The sequence below is a fragment of the Sardina pilchardus genome, chromosome 24 (assembly GCF_963854185.1).
Source record: "Sardina pilchardus chromosome 24, fSarPil1.1, whole genome shotgun sequence".
Classification (NCBI taxonomy): Eukaryota; Metazoa; Chordata; class Actinopteri; order Clupeiformes; family Clupeidae; genus Sardina; species Sardina pilchardus.
The window spans coordinates 23,572,240-23,590,386 of NC_085017.1; the positions used below are offsets into that span (position 1 = coordinate 23,572,240).

Sequence of the window (18,147 nt, forward strand, 5' to 3'; positions counted from 1 at the left end):
TACCAGCTTTACAATAGTATAATGTATTATACTGTATTAACAGTTCTAATCTACTGTTCTTAAGAAAGATGCATTTCTGATGTGCCATTAGCCTATTTCTGTGATAAGGTGTTTATAGTTCCTGTATTACTTTCCTGTTCGGATATCATTCAGTATGGAGACACTTACCTTTTGCAATTCCTTCGCAAAATCTCTATAGTTCAACAAGTGGAGGATATATGAAGATATTTTTGAAACCTTATGAAAGAACCAGACACAAACTATTTAGATTCTCTAAAGGAGCTGAAACCAAGCAAAGTCAATGGAGGTAGGAGAATGCAATGTAATCATTCAGAGGCCGGTACTGGATGAGCAGAGACTGGAGAGTCTATCAGAGAGGCAGGGCCACAATCAAAATCAACCTTCAGTTGCTGAACGTCTCAAACGCTGCACCAGGTAAAGACAGTTGCAACAAACATTTTTTTTCTTATTTGTTCTTTAAAAAGCCAATGCTGCAATGTTATAATTGCAAGTTACAGGTGAACTATTTTACATTTACAGTATCAGTCAGTCTGAAGCAGAACAATTGTTAATCAATTGATGCAAGCAACTGTTGTGAATTATGTTTATATTTTGTGAGTAGTATCTTGAAATGAAGACCCACACTGTAATGACTGGATTCAAGTTATTTACTTTTGCAATGGTGTCCATTAGATGTACTGTGCCAAGGCTGAAGAAGCTACTGTATTGTTGCTTTCCTATCCTCCACTGGATACCGCAATACTCCATCAAAGAATATGCAGTGCCTGATGTCATAGCAGGCATTAGTGTTGGAATTATGCACCTGCCCCAGGGTAAGAAATTCTTTCTTTCACTCTCTCTCTCTCTCTCTCTCTCTCTCTCTCTCTCTCTCTCTCTCCCTCTCTCTCTCTCTCTCTCTCTCTTTGTATACTGTTATACTATACTGCTATACTGTTTAAATCAACAGTATATAGGACCAAAAATGTCTCAAGATGCTTTTCAGAGGCTATAGCTTAAACTTGATCCTTGGATAAATGTGTTTGCTAAATATCAGTCATCTATAATGATTAGATAATCCTCACGGGGTTCTACAGGAATGGCCTATGCTTTGCTGGCTGCTGTCCCTCCAGTATATGGTCTGTACACATCCCTGTTCCCTGCATTGGTATATTTCTTCTTCGGCACCTCCAGACATATCTCTATTGGTAAGTGACATTTGGACATTTTGTAATAAAAAAATCTTACCATTGAAAATTTCCCCTCTGCTCAGTATGTATCACGTGACTTGTTTTCTAGTGAAGCTGTTCAGTTAAGGTAAATTAAGCTTAAAAAACTGCAATATTTTGCTATTTTTCTCTAGCCTGATTACCATCGACTTTCAAAGGCTCTGCGAGACTTTAGTCTGACCAACAGCCTGTGCTATCACGGTTTCTTGCCAGCGCTGGTTGACCCGCCTCCTTTAAGTGCCTCGGTTTGCTACTGGTAGATGTTAGAAAGCGGATTGCCGAGTTTAAACCAATAACAACACTCTTTCCGCTGCCTTGAACACGCCTCTACCCAGAGCCGTTGGAGCTGCTCAAAGTTGATTGGTTCTCGACCAAAGGGGGCAGTTCCGCAGATTTCGGGAACTCAGAAATCCTTCTCAATGAGCAGTTGACCAGACCAGCAGCAAAAGCCTGACGGCGTTGCGTCACTGGGAGGGCGTGCCAGGCTAATTTTTCTCTTTCTTTTCTATGCTTTTGTTCATTTCCATTTTATTTGCTTGCCTTATTGGCCTTAAATGGGGTAAATATAAAAAAAAATCCCTGTCTTTTCAATTTGATTTCCGACTTCTCCTGAGTGTTAACTTTCACTCCGACCTCTCATCCACATCTACCCTCAACAATGGTCTACGACTTGCCCATGGCCCTCGCCCCAGCACTTGAAAGGGAAGAATTCAGGCACCCCTGTTATAGACTCACTGAGCGACCGGGTAGTGTGGAGCCACTTGTTGTTCATACCTTTTGGCCTCCTCACCAACTTGGAATAGATTTTATCTGCAGTGTTCAAGTAAATCTAGCTTCACCTGTTTGGAGTCATTAGCTTAGGGGCAGAAACAGAGATGCAAGAAACAATACAACCACATGACTCAACATGATTGAGCTGGAATTAAGCAAAAAAAAATACATCGCTATTTCAAATACAATGCAGACCATGGTATTTATGGCAAAAGCAGGAGGAAGTTAATGATATGGCACATACAATATGATATGTTACTCCGTATGACACCCCTCTCACATGTATGCACCAACAGGCACGTTAACTGTCCTCAGTCTCATGGTGGGCACCGTGACAGAGAATTTGGCTCCAGATGAGAACTTCCTCATTAACGGCACCAACTCAACAGCTGAGATTGATGTCGTGGCCAGAGACCTGCGCAGAGTGCAGGTTGCAGCGGCCACCACAGTCCTGGCAGGATTTATTCAGGTACAGTACCTAAGCCTGTGCTTTAAACTGGCAAATGTGGTGGAGCAGTGGTAACTCACTGACTGACAATCTGTCGACTGGTGTGATTCCTGCTGCTGTGAGTCAATGTCAGCATCAGTCAACTCTTAACTTTCAAAACATAATCTGGACATGTACTGTGCTTTTATAAATTCATATTACAATGTGTCAATTTTAAAGCATAACAACTCCTGGAAACTGGTGTACACCACCCCTTGGTCTCAACTGCAGTTAGAAATGTAAAGGAGCAGATTAACACTAATTATTGATTTTTTTTACGTGTAGGTGTTTTTGGGACTGGTGCAGTTTGGCTTTGTAGCCACATACTTGTCGGAGCCATTGGTACGGGCCTACACCACTGGAGCTGCATTCCATTCAGTGGTGTCACAGCTGAAGTACCTGTTTGGAGTTTCACCTACTCGCCACAGTGGTCCCCTTGCTATTGTCTATGTTAGTATAACTATTCATTTACTAAAACTATATATTTTATTATTTTTCACATGCTCAGCCTATACATGCACAATCAAACATGCACTCAGACCTACAGTATGTAAATATGCATGCAACACAAATGCACACCATGGTTGATTTATGTCACGATATGTCATTAGTTCTGAGTACTTTTTATTGCACCTAATAGCTCACGTTAGCCAGGGTGAACCCAGATGAACCTGTAAGCAAATTTGAATTTGCTCTGTCAGTCTTGAAAGGATCCCATTGATGCCCATTTCCGAATCACTAAAATGTCCAATCACTTATCTGGCATGGGGAGGTTTTGATGACAGATAGAATAGTGCATTCAACACATCCAATGACTGTGTTGATGGTGACAGGGTTTAACATACAGTATATGGATGTGTTTTTTTTCTTTGGGATTGGGTAAACATGTGTGTTCTGCCCTTCAGAAACGATCTGGTAAGAGTTTAACGTACCAATTTAAATTTAATTTAATTTCAAGTCATAAAACAGGACGTTCGGAAACGGCGTGAATGGAATCCTTTCCAGATGAATCTCGTCTGGATTCACCCATTCTGAACTCATGAATGATTGCGATCCTGTGATCCACATTTTAGACCCTGATTGGTGTTTGCTCACTGCTGCCTAAGACTCACCTCCCAACCCTTGGGGTCAGTATCATATCCATAGTGATTCTGGTTGCTGCCAAGGAATTCAATGCAGCCTTCAGGCACAAGATGCCTGTGCCTATCCCTGTGGAGCTCCTCTTTGTAAGTTTCTCTCTCATGTTCCCTCACATGTTGTGCTTCTTTTTTTCTTCATGCATTTCATGTTTTACATTCTTTAGCTCATTTTTTTAATCGAGAAGAAGATTGTATAGTCCGCTAATTTTGCTGAATTGTATTCTCGTTTGCTACAGTATATTGGTCATTCATTTTCTAAACAGTGTGCTCATTTTACCAAATCATGTAACCTTTTTTACATTACATTACATACAATACATTATTACATTTGTATGTGCGACTTACAACATGGCAAACAGTTTTAAAAACTTTTTAAAGCAATTCTCAGAACACTTCTCACAACACTAATCAGAGACTTGCATTCATGACTTGCAGTCATGTGTGCTGATATTTGGTGTTTCTGGTACAGTACAAATAGCTTTCCTGCCCAAAGTGTGTGGGTGCACATAGATGCTCATTGTGTTTGCATGATGCATGTATGCATTACAGACTATAAGTTATATTTTTGCATTTGCTTCTGTATAAATGGATCCGTTCTGCTTCTCTAGATTGTGATAGCGACCCTGACTTCAACCTATGGAGGCCTAAGTGATTACAAAATCCTTGTTGTGGGGGAAATTCCTTCCGGGTAAGAAGGCTTATTCCTCCTCTAACCTTTCTTTCAAAGGCAAATATAATGAATACTGTGAATGGTCTGTGTGGCACGTGCAATCGCTAGATAGGGTGAGATAAGAGATAACAATTTGTTCATGTTATGATGCAAATAATAATCAAAACTCATCAAATATTCTTTGTCCAGTCCTCTCTTTGGGTGAATATTACTGTTCCATGTAGTACTAGTATTGCTGTCCTTAGTTGGGCAAAGGGGGATTCTGTGCAGTACTGTATAACAGAGTAGACAGATCGGCCATAGTCAGAGTGTAACCGCTCATTCTTTATGGCTTGAGTTACAGCTCTCAAGTGTCAACGTTTAACTTTGTTGTTAACTTTTTGGGTGTTAATTCTCAACGAGTGCCACCATCGAGCCCTGTGGCCGGGAATTTTGGCCCTGGAAAGGAAATTATTGTGTGTGCGAGTTTGGGAATACTTCAAGAATCTTCCTCGAAAGCTGCTGTTCTTTTTTAAATGTGTGTTTTGATTTTTACTTTTACACTTTTAAACAACTTATTTATTGCCATTTTTATGTGTTTTGGTTATGTTGGTTATGGTTGTGGTTATAGCTATTTGGCAGATGCCTTTGTCCAAAGTGACATATAGTACAAATAAAAACAATACATTCATTAATTTAACAGCAAACAATTTAAAAAAGTTGGTCAGACTACAGTAGGGAGAACAGCAGTGTAAACAATAAACTATATCAATTCAAGCAATAACCTAATGAAAATAAACAATGTTTTTTTTTAATTATTATTATTATTATACTTTTTATAAAAAAAACATCTCCCTTTTTATGCTTTTAAGTTTTATGACCTTAGTGTGTTCTGCATTATTCTTTTTTTATTCTTGAAACTATTCTTTGACTATTGCCCTTCTGCTTTTACTAGCTATTCCTGTTTGCTCTTTGTTGTGTATGAAATGCACTATATAAATAAAGTTGACTTGACTTGACTTGACTTGACAAACCCAAGGAAAAGAATCCAACAAACAAAAAAAACAAGTCTCTATCCTGAAGGTTCGCGAATGTCCAACCCCTTAATCCTTACTGATGAGGCAACAATACCTGACAATGAACAGAAAAAGGACATAGGCCTATTTCACCCATGCTCCGTTTCCTGGTGGTATTCCTTCTTAAAGCAACACTAAAGAGTTTTTCGCACCTTATAATGTTTCCAAAATTATTTCGCGGTTCATCAACTCGTAACAGGGTGAACGGCACTTCTGCATTCACTTCGCGGCCTTCTCTCGGCTATTACCGCGCTATGTAACTTTGCCAGATTGGGTAGCATATCGATGAAATGAGACATTAGAAAGTACAAATTTGACTTTCATCGATGTCGCAATACATCATACTTTCATAAAATCATGCAACTTGTCTGTGGACATTGTTATTTGCTATTAATACAGTGTGTGCGACAGAGGAAAAGTGCTCTAGTGTTTAGAGTCCATAAATGACCCGCAAAACCTAAACAAATTATTCTACCAATGAGTAATCTTTTTTTGGCATAGTGCTGGCATTTCATGTCTTCCTATTTATCAGCTACTATGTTCCCTATTTTAAATTTCTCCGCCCCATGATGGAACTCGGTCAGCTGATAACCTGAGCAAGCTGCACTCAATGCGCGTAGTCAGTAGAATTGGGAGTGACAAGTGAAAAGTGAATCTCAAAGTGTATTTTCTTTCCTTACTTTTCTATACGCATACAAAATAAAACAGAATATGGCCAGGAATAACTTACGTTTTTCTTTATTTAGATATATTCATTCATTTATTATCTAGTTCCTTTATGAGCCCTTAAATATGGGGCAGTACTACAGTGTCTTTTCTCTGGATTTGTCATGTCTACTCATTAATTTGCTGCCTTTTCTTTGGTTCACTCCAGACTGCGCCCACCTACTGTGCCTGACATCAGCCTTTTTGGAGAAGTCTTTGGGGATGCTTTTGCCATAGCTATTGTGGCTTATGCCATCTCTATCTCGCTAGGGAAAACATTTGCGCTTAAAAATGGATACAGAGTGGACAGTAATCAGGTACCTCTCCTATAAATGTATTCACACTTGTGATAAAGTTGAGACTTCAGTGGGGCACAATTATCTAATTGACCATAGTGAATATTATCTGGTACCATGTTTATTTTTTTTCTCTGTAAAATGTTTCCTCACTGATCTCAATCCTGTCTGTTGTTGTGGCAGGAACTTGTGGCACTGGGCCTCAGTAACACTGTGGGAGGCTTCTTCCAGTGCTTCGCTGTCTGCCCCTCCATGTCCAGAAGTCTAGTCCAGGAGAGTACTGGTGGCAAAACCCAGGTAAAGCTCCCCCTGTCAAGTTGCTAAAGCATGGGAGCAATATAGACCAATAATCATATTTTATTATATGTACAGTCACCTCCAAAAGTAGTGGAACACATGCTAAAGTTAACTATACTGCCCTGCAAAGCCAAAGAGCAGTAACTGCATTTTTTTACACCAATATAAAAAGCCAAATCCTCTGATCAATCAGTTCAAATATCATTGATTTACTGAAACAGTTCCTGAAGATACAGGGGTTTCCATTTTACAGTTTCTGCTAAATACAGTGTGAAAGACAAACAATAAAGCTGTTTTTCTCAGTTTGGAATTTTCACAGTTACTGCTTTTTGGCTTTGTAGGGCAGACTATAAAATCATCTTTTGGAAATTGATCTTAATGCCTTAAATAAAAAATGAGGAAATATCTTATTATAATATTTATTTGTTTTATTTGTTTAAATGCCAGTTATTCCTGATAAAGTCCCCATGGCCTTTGGAATTAAAATAACCCCACATAATCAACACATACCCTTCACCATACCAAGAGATTGGAATGGTTTTATTTCAGTTAGCCTATTACTGTAGCTGGTTTGAATTGCATTGAGCTCAATGAGAATGAAACTAGCTGATAGACTAACTGAAATAAAACATAATTTGCATAATTTGTTTCTTTGCAGTTGGCATCAATCTATTCTGCTGTGATAGTGCTGGTAACAGTACTAAAACTTGGATATTTGTTTGAGGAACTGCCTAAGGTGAGACTTTTTTCCAATGAATTTTTATATCCAATTATGCACCATGTGTCAATTAAATGTGCATGTGCATATACATGAGTTATTGTATCATTTTCTCTTCCAGGCTGCTCTTGCTGCCATCGCCATTGTAAATCTTAAAGGAATGTTCAAGCAGCTATATGACATTGTGACTCTGTGGAGAAGCAGCAAGGTTGACCTGGTCAGTTAAAAGATGAAGCATACAGATATACAGTGCATAATATGCTATACACCGTAACACATTTTACATATACTTTGCAGTGTAAGGATTAAAATGTATATTTGCCATTATTAGCATTCAGCATTTTGATAGTAGTCATAGATATTAGATTGTCCAAATGTAATATAATCCCATAGGTTCAAGAGCAGATAAGAAAAGAAAACTTTTTTTTTTTAATTTCTATCATGATCATGTGAGATAACTCACATTTATAAATGACTTCTCTACAGCTCATATGGCTGGTCACATTGGTGTCCACACTGCTCTTAAATTTGGACATGGGTCTTGGGGCATCCATTGCCTTTGCCATGCTGACAGTTACCTTCAGGACCCAGAGGTAGGCTACCTTCTCTTCTCTGCTTTCTGCATTCTTTTAACTGCTAACGCTAATCAGGATTAACAGCCAAAACTTCGTATTTTGTACTTATGTCCAGCAATTAATGTATACCTCTTTTGAGCAAATTGTATACAGGCGTGTAATTCTCAATATAGATTAGAAGTAGACCTTTTAAAGAGTAAATGTACCAAATTAGTTTTGTCGGTTAATTAAAACGTAACTCCGATTAATCAACGTCTACAGAGCTTGCCCCGGTACACCCATAGCCCCAAATGGATTGGCAAAGGGTGGTGAGCTAAATGCTTCCAAAATAGCATTAGAATAGAGTCTGGTCAGTGGTCATTGGGAATCCTTTACATTGCATGACGGTAAACATAGTGTTGACTTTGAAATCGTTAGTCCAACTTAACCAATCACATAGATCAGGGATTCCTGATGTTACTTCCTACTTCATCAAAACTTTACAGACTGACAAAAAACAACATTGGTAAATTTGTTACTACCGTTTATTAGCCCCTTTTGGTTTCCAATCTACAGTGTCAGCCTAGTTGCTGATTGGGCTGATAGTCTACCAATCTGGGGAAACGATAGTGATCCATTTTGTTCCAGGAGCGCGTTTCCCAAAACCATATTTGCTAAGTTAGCAACTTTGTTGGTTGCAATGCGACTTCCCATTTCTAACCAACTGTGGTTTTGGGAAACACTACTAAGACTAGAAAAAACCTACGGGAGTGGCCAGGATGTAAATACGGTATGTTGGTAAGCAATCGTGCTTGCAATTTTTTACATTTTTTTTTGCAGAAATGTATATCTTGTTTTTCACTGTTTTCAGACCAAGGTACTCTCTGCTGGGTCATGTTCCTGGAACCGAACTGTATATGGACAAGGAGACACACAAAGGGGTGAGAAACTGAAACACCAAGCAGCCAGGTGTCATAAATGCTATTATGCTATGCTTTTAATACTTTTTGACTAATAAACACAAATAAAATAACCCCTCTTTCCTTTTTATGTAATGTAACTAGCACCAGGACCATGTGATACGTTATTCATTATTCATTGTTATTTATCATAGCTTTTCTTCTTTGGCAGGTAAAAGAGGTTCCCGGTATCATAATTTTCCGCTCTTCAGCTACAGTGTACTTTGCCAATACTGAATTTTATTTGGCGGCCCTGAAGAAAAAGGTTAGATCAATCGAAAATACTATTCACAATACTTAAATACTAACTTCCGCAATTAGACGGGTAGATAATACGCACACAAACTATCTTTGTCCACATCAACATTTTTCATATAATTTTTGATTGGATACAAAACACCATAAAAGTGTTTATTGTTGATGGTGTCTGGAACACTCATTTTTTATCAGTATCATGACAACTTCCCATCATTATATTATAAACACACACACACACACACACACACACACACACACACACAAATTTGCACCTCAGTTTTCAAAAAGTATAATTTTCGGCTTTGGAATAGCCAAGAAAATACACTAGCAAAACAGAGAAATAATCAGATGTTTAATATGAAAACATATTAACCCATCTTTGGACAGGGCATATATATATAATGATAAGATGGCTCCCCTCAGATACATGACCCTTTGATCACACAAAATCACATATCAAACTCATGTTGCTTCCTCTGCTCTGTATAGAGTGGACTAGACATCAGTGAAATAATTGCCTACAAGAAGAGAAAAGAGGCCAAGCAAAAGCGTAAAGATGAGGAAGCTGCAAAAAAGGCCAAGAAGGAGGCCAAGAAGGAGGCTAAGAAGGAGGCCAAAAGACTGGTAAGTTTTACCTGATTTCAAATGTTGTTCATTACACTGTATCTTACTCATTCTATGAGTGTTCAATGTCTTTTAAATCCGAACACATTTCTGAGTATCTCTTTTATCCAATACAGTATACTAGATAGATCGATAGATAGACGGATAGAGTCTTCATTGTTCCACAGGGATGACAATTTCCACACATCTTGTTTTCATGTTCTATAGCACATCACCACATTTAAACACATACAACATGTAACATATCCCATCCACCCATGTGACATATATTTCATCCACACAGCACATAGCATAATGACATAATGTATATCCAATTCAACACCAAAAAAACTCTATTTATTCTTTTCCACATTAGGCAAAATCTATTAAGGAAGCATCTCAGGATACTGAAGAAGTAGAAGAACACTGGAAGGAAAATGGAGTGGAGATAAAAGAAGCAGTGGAGGATGGACAATTACCAGAGAAGAGCTCAGTCATACCCTACTTTTCTCCTGACTTCCCTAGTTTGGACACAGCTCAGAACAACTGGGTCAATTCGACCGTCATGGACCCGGACACTAACACTGAGGGGTCGACAGAGAAGGTCAGTTCAGTTTATTCTTTATTCTCTATTCGCAAAAAGGGCAATTTGTATGCAGCAGGAAGACATCACATGAACATACAACACAAAACACAGAACAATTAACAGCTTCAGCCTAAGTTAAAGAATGAATAGTTGCAAAAAATCTGTTGGTTAAAAATGTCGGTAAAGCGACAACAGATAAGAACATAAATCAGCGTTTTTTTAGGGAAAAAAACCTGCGCCTCTAACATCAGCTACAGTAGCCTTTTATTTGTTTGGCAAAAATGCACCGCTCCCATTCCTTCTGGTCCAATGGACCTCTGAAGTTAGCCTACGAAAAGGAACCAAAACTGCCATATTTTCCAATATAAGGAGATCCGGATGTTAATTGAAGCTAACTACCTATAGCAAGTTGCATTGTCTTCACTTACTGAAGATCACAGTATCCATTCCAAGGCAGAGGACAAAACTGTGTCGCGCAATACGTCTGCATTTTCAATTTCTTTGTCCCCGCTAGAGTTTAACAATAATTCAAAAACTTCATGTTATGTTCCCATAGAAGAAATGTCAAGATACCGGATCTCCTTATTTGGGCAAAGATGGTAGCTTTTTTGTAGGCAAAGAGGTCTTTAAGTGCAGGGCTGTTTGATTATTGGCAGATTTGACGGTCAATCACAGTTCGTGCAGTCACTTATGAGCATAAACTCAATGGGAGGGTGCTCGTGGTAGTGGGGGGAGAGTTGTATGCATTCAAAATGTTGGCAAAGTCCCCTCAATCTGCCAGACTTGCCAACAGCTTTAATGTTTTGTCCACCAAATTTGGCAAGTTTCCTAGTGCAAAGAGTTGTTGTTGGCCTCTTGCACACAGAAGCAGTGTTCAGGTTAAAGAGACCCTATGCAACTTTCTGCAGGAGACGATCGCTCCTTGTTTACATCTGGAAGTCTGAGACAAAGAACCACGCTTGCAATTTATATATTTAAATATAGCCTATACATGTATAAATATACACGCTAAAGCTGTCGGGGAAGCTCTGCGGAGAAAATGCAAGCATAAAACGAGCGAAAGCGAAAAACGAAACCGAAACCAGAGATGAAATCGCCAATCCTGCATAGTTCCTCTTTAAATTATTAAGCTGCTTATAAATCAAGGTGCCCAGATATGTGTAACATGGCACCATGCCCGTGTCCTTGTCCTTGAAAACACAGGGGACATTGGGAAGACGTCTGAAATTAATGGACACATTCTTAGTTTTTGTAATCTTAAGGAAGGCATTCTCACACCAGGCAGCAAAATCATCAATCACTGGACCATGGTCATTTTCATGTGCACTGAGTATGGCTGACAAAAACTGAATCATCTGCAAACTTGATGATGTGCCTGCTGTCATGATGTTTACAACAGTCGTTGGTGTGTATAGGATGTACAACAGAGAGAACAGGGCACATCCCTGGCTGTGAGGATACAGTGGATGATGTTAACTCACTGAAACGCTCACTGTTCACCCTTCACTCTCACCCTCTGACATTTCTAAGTGAAAAAATACTGTAGTGTCTAGCCTACTAAGCTCGGATCAAGGTTAACATGAGTCAATTCTCAGCTAGCAGATGAGTTGGCTGGTTGGGCCTGGACTTTTCTGAGGTCTACAGTGTTTAAAACCGTTGTTGATACTATGCTCATTAGGAAGAGACAAAGGACAAGGACACTGATGCTGTACAGGAAACTGATGTGGAAACTTCCAGTCCGGCCCCGGAAAAGGCATCTCGGGGCTCACTGGGCAAGTGGACCTGGGACATCCACACCATCATACTGGACCTTTCCACAGCCAACTTCATTGACACAGTGGCTATCAAACTGTTGAGAAATGTAAGTGGGAATGAGAAAGTCGTAGATAATGGAAGAGTAATAATAATATAATGGGAGGCAGTGAAAGAAGTTGTTTACTGTATATTCTATTGGATAAAAGAAAGAGATAGATACACACACACACACACACACACACACACACACACACACACACAGTATTTAAGAAATGTACGTGTACCCCTTTGTTTTCCAGATTATCCGAGATTATAGTGAGATTGACGTGGATGTTTTCTTGGCTGGATGCCAAGGTAAGTCAAATCAGCCATACATTCCTTCAGAGGTTTTCTACACACATGTCTGATATCCATTCTTCTTAAGACCATCACCATGTGAATAACCCTCTCCTCACTTTCCTCTAGTCTCTATAGTAGAAGACATGGAACGTGGCGGATTCTTCTCAGATCCCGTCACTAAAGAGTGCCTGTTTCCCACAGTCCATGATGCCGTGGTGAACAGTCAGTTTTACAGAGATAATGCCTTAACCCCTAATAAGGATGTTATACAGGTGAGTGAACAACTGACAATCGATTACTGATACATTCTAATGCTTCTACATTATTCTACCCTAGCTATTACTATTCTACCCTCTACCCTATCACTGCCATGTAACCTTGTTTTCCACGTAATAGAAAAAAAGAATGATTAAATGTACACAGTCTCCCTCTCTGATCTATCTCAAAACTCTCTTCGCAGGACATAATTAGTACCAGGTTTTAAAACTGGAAGCTATCAACTAATCCATTCCTTATGAGGAAGACTGGTCCCAGAAGTCACAAAATGTGAAAAAGAATATTGTCGAGTTGTTAAGAAGTTTATTTTGTCACATTTTGGAGAGGTATGCTAATGATGTACCCCACTTCCAGCGAATTATGGTAACCTAGGCTAACGGAACGCGATTCAGCCTGTCACAGTCAAGGACTGCGGAAAGTATCTATTTTCAAATTGATTGTATACTAATCTTGTGACACCAAGTGGCAGACCGTTAAGATAGCTTTACAGCATGTGTATCACACAAAATTTCTCAGGGGCGGGCAGATCAGGCTGCCAGCAGGTTTCATACAGCCCCCCAGATGTTTTGGGTAGGAAGGGAAAATTAGGAAAATATTGTGTGATAAGCAATTCAACAATAAGCATGACGTCTATGATATGAACTGATTAAACCTAGCACTTCAAACCATCCCCAGGAAGAAAGAGACTGAAAAAAACGGACATGGAAGTAGGTTAGGTAGAAATCTAGACGCCCCCTAGTGGAAGCAATTGTAATTTAGGGTAGTCTAGCAACTCTCCGTTGGCTTGCGAGCTGCCTCGAGGTAACTGCTCTCGGGCCAGTAGTCAGTAGGCGGCGTAACGTAACGACGACTGACCTGCGACCAGAAGTTGCGACCGTGAAGCATCCTGCTACTTGAAAACAAGAAGGTGATTCATTTAGCGCTATCCTATTGTGTGGAGAGGGAATATGAAAGACAATCGTTTATCCCACTCTTCCGATTGAGCCCTGCTATGGTGAGTTCTCAGACCCTACATCTTGATGTGGGTCTGGCTCGTTAGGTAGTAGGTTATTTCAAGAGAGAAAGAACAGTATATGACAGCAGCACTCAATTTGTAGTTGTTTACTCTAGTGCTGCCACTAACGACTAATTTTCTAACGATTCATCTTTCGACTAATTTTTCGATTAGTCGACTAAAAATTAAAAATCATTTCTTAAAAATCAAGTTTTCGTTGTGTCCATTTTATTTTTAACTCAACTGAAGGGTCAAAACATGACATATAGCCATACAGTAGATATAGAAATGCTCATATCAATATCAGCCTACTTTTGTACTCTCTTCACTTTGTTTATTGCAATTTCCACAATACTATTAGTCAGAGTCTGGACTAGCCTACTAGCTCAGCTCCCCCCGCTTAGCTCTGACTATGAATCGTGCTGAAAGCAGGCAGGCACGCAGGCTATGCTGCTGGTGTTTAAAACATTATTGCCAACAAGAGTTAATAACAGAATTAACATTACAGCCGTTAGAGACGGGAGACCAAAAATAAATAGGGGGTCAATGGCAAAACCATTAGTCGACTAAATAAATTGAAGTTGACTAATTTTCATCGATTAGTTCGAATACGTCAACTTATCGCGGCAGCACTAGTTTACTCATAAGTGAGTAAAGTAGAATAGAATATCATCAAATGACACTCTGATACCCATGCAGAAAGATGATGATGACCGTGACAAAGACAGCCCCCGTGACGTCTCATTCCAACAAATCCAGCCCACTAACTAATATGATTTTATACACCCCTGCTCTTGAGATACGATTTTAATAATGTTTTGTACCGATATGGTACAAGAATATTGATCTTATTGTGGTGTGTAATGATTTCTGAAACCCAGATTTTCACTTATTTATATCTTCTTGTAAATCGTCAACAAAAAATTGGTGGACAAAAAAAGTTTGATGAAACATTCACCAGCACTGCTTGTATAATAAGGAATAATTTGTTAAATCTGATGCAGTCCATGCAAAGACTTACATAAGGAAAACTAGGCCATCATCTTCTTGGGAAATGTGTATTGGAGAAAATCAACCATGAACCTTGTGATGTGTGTTTTGATATCTGGCCACTGCTGACATTCAGTTATATTCCCTCTGGGTAATGTTGCACATTGTTAATGTTGTTCATTTTTAAAAGGATGATATGACTTCAGTGCCCTCAAATTCAGCTTTGCTCTGTAACATTGCACAATGTGTATGCCTATGTGTATGAAGAAGAAATTATGAAATAAAGAGATTGATCGAAAGAGAAAACTTGTGTCTACAGTAATTTCCTGTGTAGGCTATTAGCCGCATTTAAGCCGTCTTTTATGCAAGTTAAAAGAAAAGAAAATAAACTAAACCATATTTATAACATATTAGCTGCCCTTGTGTATTACTGTAACATAGCTGAATTTAGTTGCAAACAGTGCGCACATCCAAATAAAGGTGCAGGTGCCAAAAAGTTAAGATCCAAAAAAGAGTAAAAGGTCCGCACACTTTCGTTTCGAGCCGCATGGCTCTTCTTCATACTTAAAAGAGACAAAAGACCATCCCCATTTTTGAATGCGTCATAGGTCACCTGACCGGTAGGTTTCACAATACATTGACATTCATCATTTAACATCCCACTAGTGAATAAATAGTCAAAACATACATTGTATATCAAAAAAAATTAAAATGTCCTGTATGCAAATACTCTTGTAGAAAAATATAGAACTATATGGGAATATTTGTATTTAACATACAGTTTTAACAGGGACCTATCTAGCATACAAGTCTTCAAGAGATCTCTTAATCATGTTTATAGGCAGAATGTTACATAAAACATCAAACATAAGAATGATCTCTAGGCCATTATGTACATTTCACATACAGTGGGGAGAAAATGTATTTGATACCATGCTACAGTTGCCTAAAAAGAGGAATATAAAATCATCATTTGACAATTGATCTTAATGTCTTAATTAAAACAATTAGTAAAAATAAAACCGCTAAGTACACCAATTTTCTTTGTGATTGAAGAATGTATTGTAAATAAATAAATGTTCTTCCTAAATGCTAGGGGAAAGGAAGTACAGTATTTGACCCCCTATGTAACCCTATGGGAATTTAACACATAGGGTTAACATAGTGGCAGACAGATTTTTATTGTTTAAGGCCAGCTATCTCATGGATCCAGGATATTATGCATTCTGATAAAGTTCCCTTGGCCGTTGGAATTAAAATAGCCCCACATAATCACATACCCTTCACCATAGCTAGAGATTGGCATGGTGCTTTTTCCAGTAGGCCTATTAGCCTGTTTGATGCTCATTGAGCTCAATACAAATCAAACAGGCTAATAGGCCACAGGAAACTACAGGATCTCTAGCTATGGTGAAGGGTATGTAATGTCCAAAGATGTCAAAAAGAAAGATACATGTAACTCATAGATAGGAAACATCTTACTGAAATGAAAATAGCCATAAGAAAAAAAAAGGTTGCCTTCTCGGTGCACATCCCTGTGTCTTAAGTTATACCATTTATTCTAATAATAAAAAATATTTACACATTAACAAATAGATATGGGTTACAGGCTAGGCTCACACACACAGAGGGAGAGAGATGCATGCATGCACAGAGGCCCAGAGAAAGATCATGTCTTGCTGCTGTATGACATAAAATCCCTGTTTTTTTTCTGCCTGTGACCGGGATCATGTCTGGCGAGCATGATCCCAGAATTAATTTCAGAGGTTGCACTAATAAAACACTCAGTTACCATGACATCAGATCTTGAAACCACAAAACAGAAACATGATGTCATGGAGATAGTTTGTCAGTCATTGGTGTAACCTCACTAATGACTTTTTTTTTTTTTAACTCAGGCAGTAGCCAAGAGCAACTACATGTTATGATACTGTATCTGGTCTCCTCCTCCAGTGGGCCTTGCATGACGGAGGCCCAATAAATAAACTGGAGGGCCTTTTGACAGCTGAGGAGAAGCCAAGGGCCTTGATTTAGTCTTCTCTGAAATTAAAAGCATCTTGGGGATTGCGGACTTGTCAGTTGTTTTTTGAATTTTGAATTTTCAGCCGACAGATTTGATAAGCAAGCTCAGGTGTGGCCATGTATCAAAGACATCATAAGATGTAGAGATGGCGAACAGTATTTTTTTTTTCTCCACAATATCAGTATCATTTTTTCTTTGACATAGCCTACTGTATAGCACATTATTTGTGACAAATGTATCAGGCAGGGCTACGCCGAAGATCCTTGATTACTAATTGCTCCACTTTAACCCTCTTTGGCTATATACGCCATTTCATTTCATTTTTTCTGTATTGTGGTTGAGGGCTAAAGTTCACTAAACACACAATTTCACTGAACTGCCACGCCACGGAGTCCTGTGTGTGTGTGTGTGCGTGTGTTTGTGTGTGTGTGTGTGTGTATGTTTTGGCAGGGTACACTCAAAACCATAATGCTTTCACAAAAAGGGTAGATCCACCGGGCTTCTGCAGCATTACATCTGGTCGTGCATCAGACGAGAGAAGGGACCGTGTAGATATACTAAAAGTATAACTCGGAGCAGCACAGATGTACTATAAACTGGATTTTAGGTGCACAAAGGGACTAACGTTTCGATGCTTCCTGCATCTTCCTCAGACTCCTTGCATAGCATGGACAGGAGTGCCGATTATGTGAAAACAGAATCACAATCAGGTGTAGAAGGCGTGGCAAATCTTGGGCCTCCCATAATGCGTTTGTTTGCTGTGGGAAAACAACATGCACTTCGATGGTTGGCAGGCCCACACTAGGGGGGTCATGTGGGAGCCTTTTATAAACAAAATGTGTCATTTTGACCATTTCAGCATGTGTGTTAACTGTTTTGAAAAATGTGGAGTTTGAGTTGACTGCTGCATCAAATCAATCAAGAAAAACTGTAGGCCCCTGTTAGCCAACCAGAAAATAGCATTTCTTGTCTCTACGCTTTCAATAATATGCCTTATAGCCTAGTTTCGTTTAAAAGTTGGTAGGCCTATACCATGATTATTTGATGGGTATTTGTGTATTTTCAAATTACTAATGACTTATTTAAAAAAAAAAAAAAAAAAAAAAAAAATCACATCAGTATTTTGTATTTTATTTGGCTAGAGCCAGTACTTGTAGTTTGTTACAAAATATTTTTTGATGTAGGCCTATTTTGTGTCCACAGGAGGGCATGAGAACACAGACGTAAACTGACAGATGGAAAAAGTCCACATGGGTATCTGAAATGACAGTAGCTGTGGGTTTACCTGTGCCTTTCTCAGGTTGTACACTTTTAACTTCATTTAGACCAATTTATCTTCCTTTAGGCACACAAACCAAATGTTCTAAAACATTTAAGCTAGTCAGCAGCACACTGGACCTAGCCCAATGTCAGTGCTGCAATATAGTAACAAAGACCATCATGTAA

At 38.9% G+C, this 18,147-nt stretch overlaps 1 protein-coding gene across 1 annotated transcript; it reads left to right on the forward strand.

Moving 5' to 3' along the window:
* The first annotated feature begins 301 nt into the window (after positions 1-301).
* Positions 302-12,902, forward strand: LOC134073191 (solute carrier family 26 member 6-like). The gene is made up of 20 exons (XM_062530182.1): positions 302-435; positions 694-833; positions 1,095-1,205; positions 2,294-2,466; positions 2,770-2,934; positions 3,558-3,710; positions 4,232-4,311; positions 6,223-6,370; positions 6,533-6,646; positions 7,305-7,382; positions 7,486-7,581; positions 7,851-7,957; positions 8,790-8,859; positions 9,050-9,142; positions 9,625-9,759; positions 10,115-10,342; positions 12,003-12,185; positions 12,379-12,433; positions 12,545-12,690; positions 12,879-12,902. The coding sequence occupies exons 1-20, from the start codon at positions 302-304 to the stop codon at positions 12,900-12,902; spliced, it is 2,433 nt and encodes an 810-aa protein (XP_062386166.1).
* Positions 12,903-18,147: the final 5,245 nt, after the last annotated feature.

Coding starts and splice junctions, on each gene's coding strand:
- LOC134073191 (XM_062530182.1), top strand. CDS start 302: ATGGAGGTAGGAGAATGCAATGTAATCATTCAGAGGCCGGTACTGGAT. Junction 9,760..10,114: donor AGAAGGAGGCCAAAAGACTG/GTAAGTTTTACC, acceptor TTTCCACATTAG/GCAAAATCTATTAAGGAAGC. Junction 12,186..12,378: donor CTATCAAACTGTTGAGAAAT/GTAAGTGGGAAT, acceptor TTTGTTTTCCAG/ATTATCCGAGATTATAGTGA.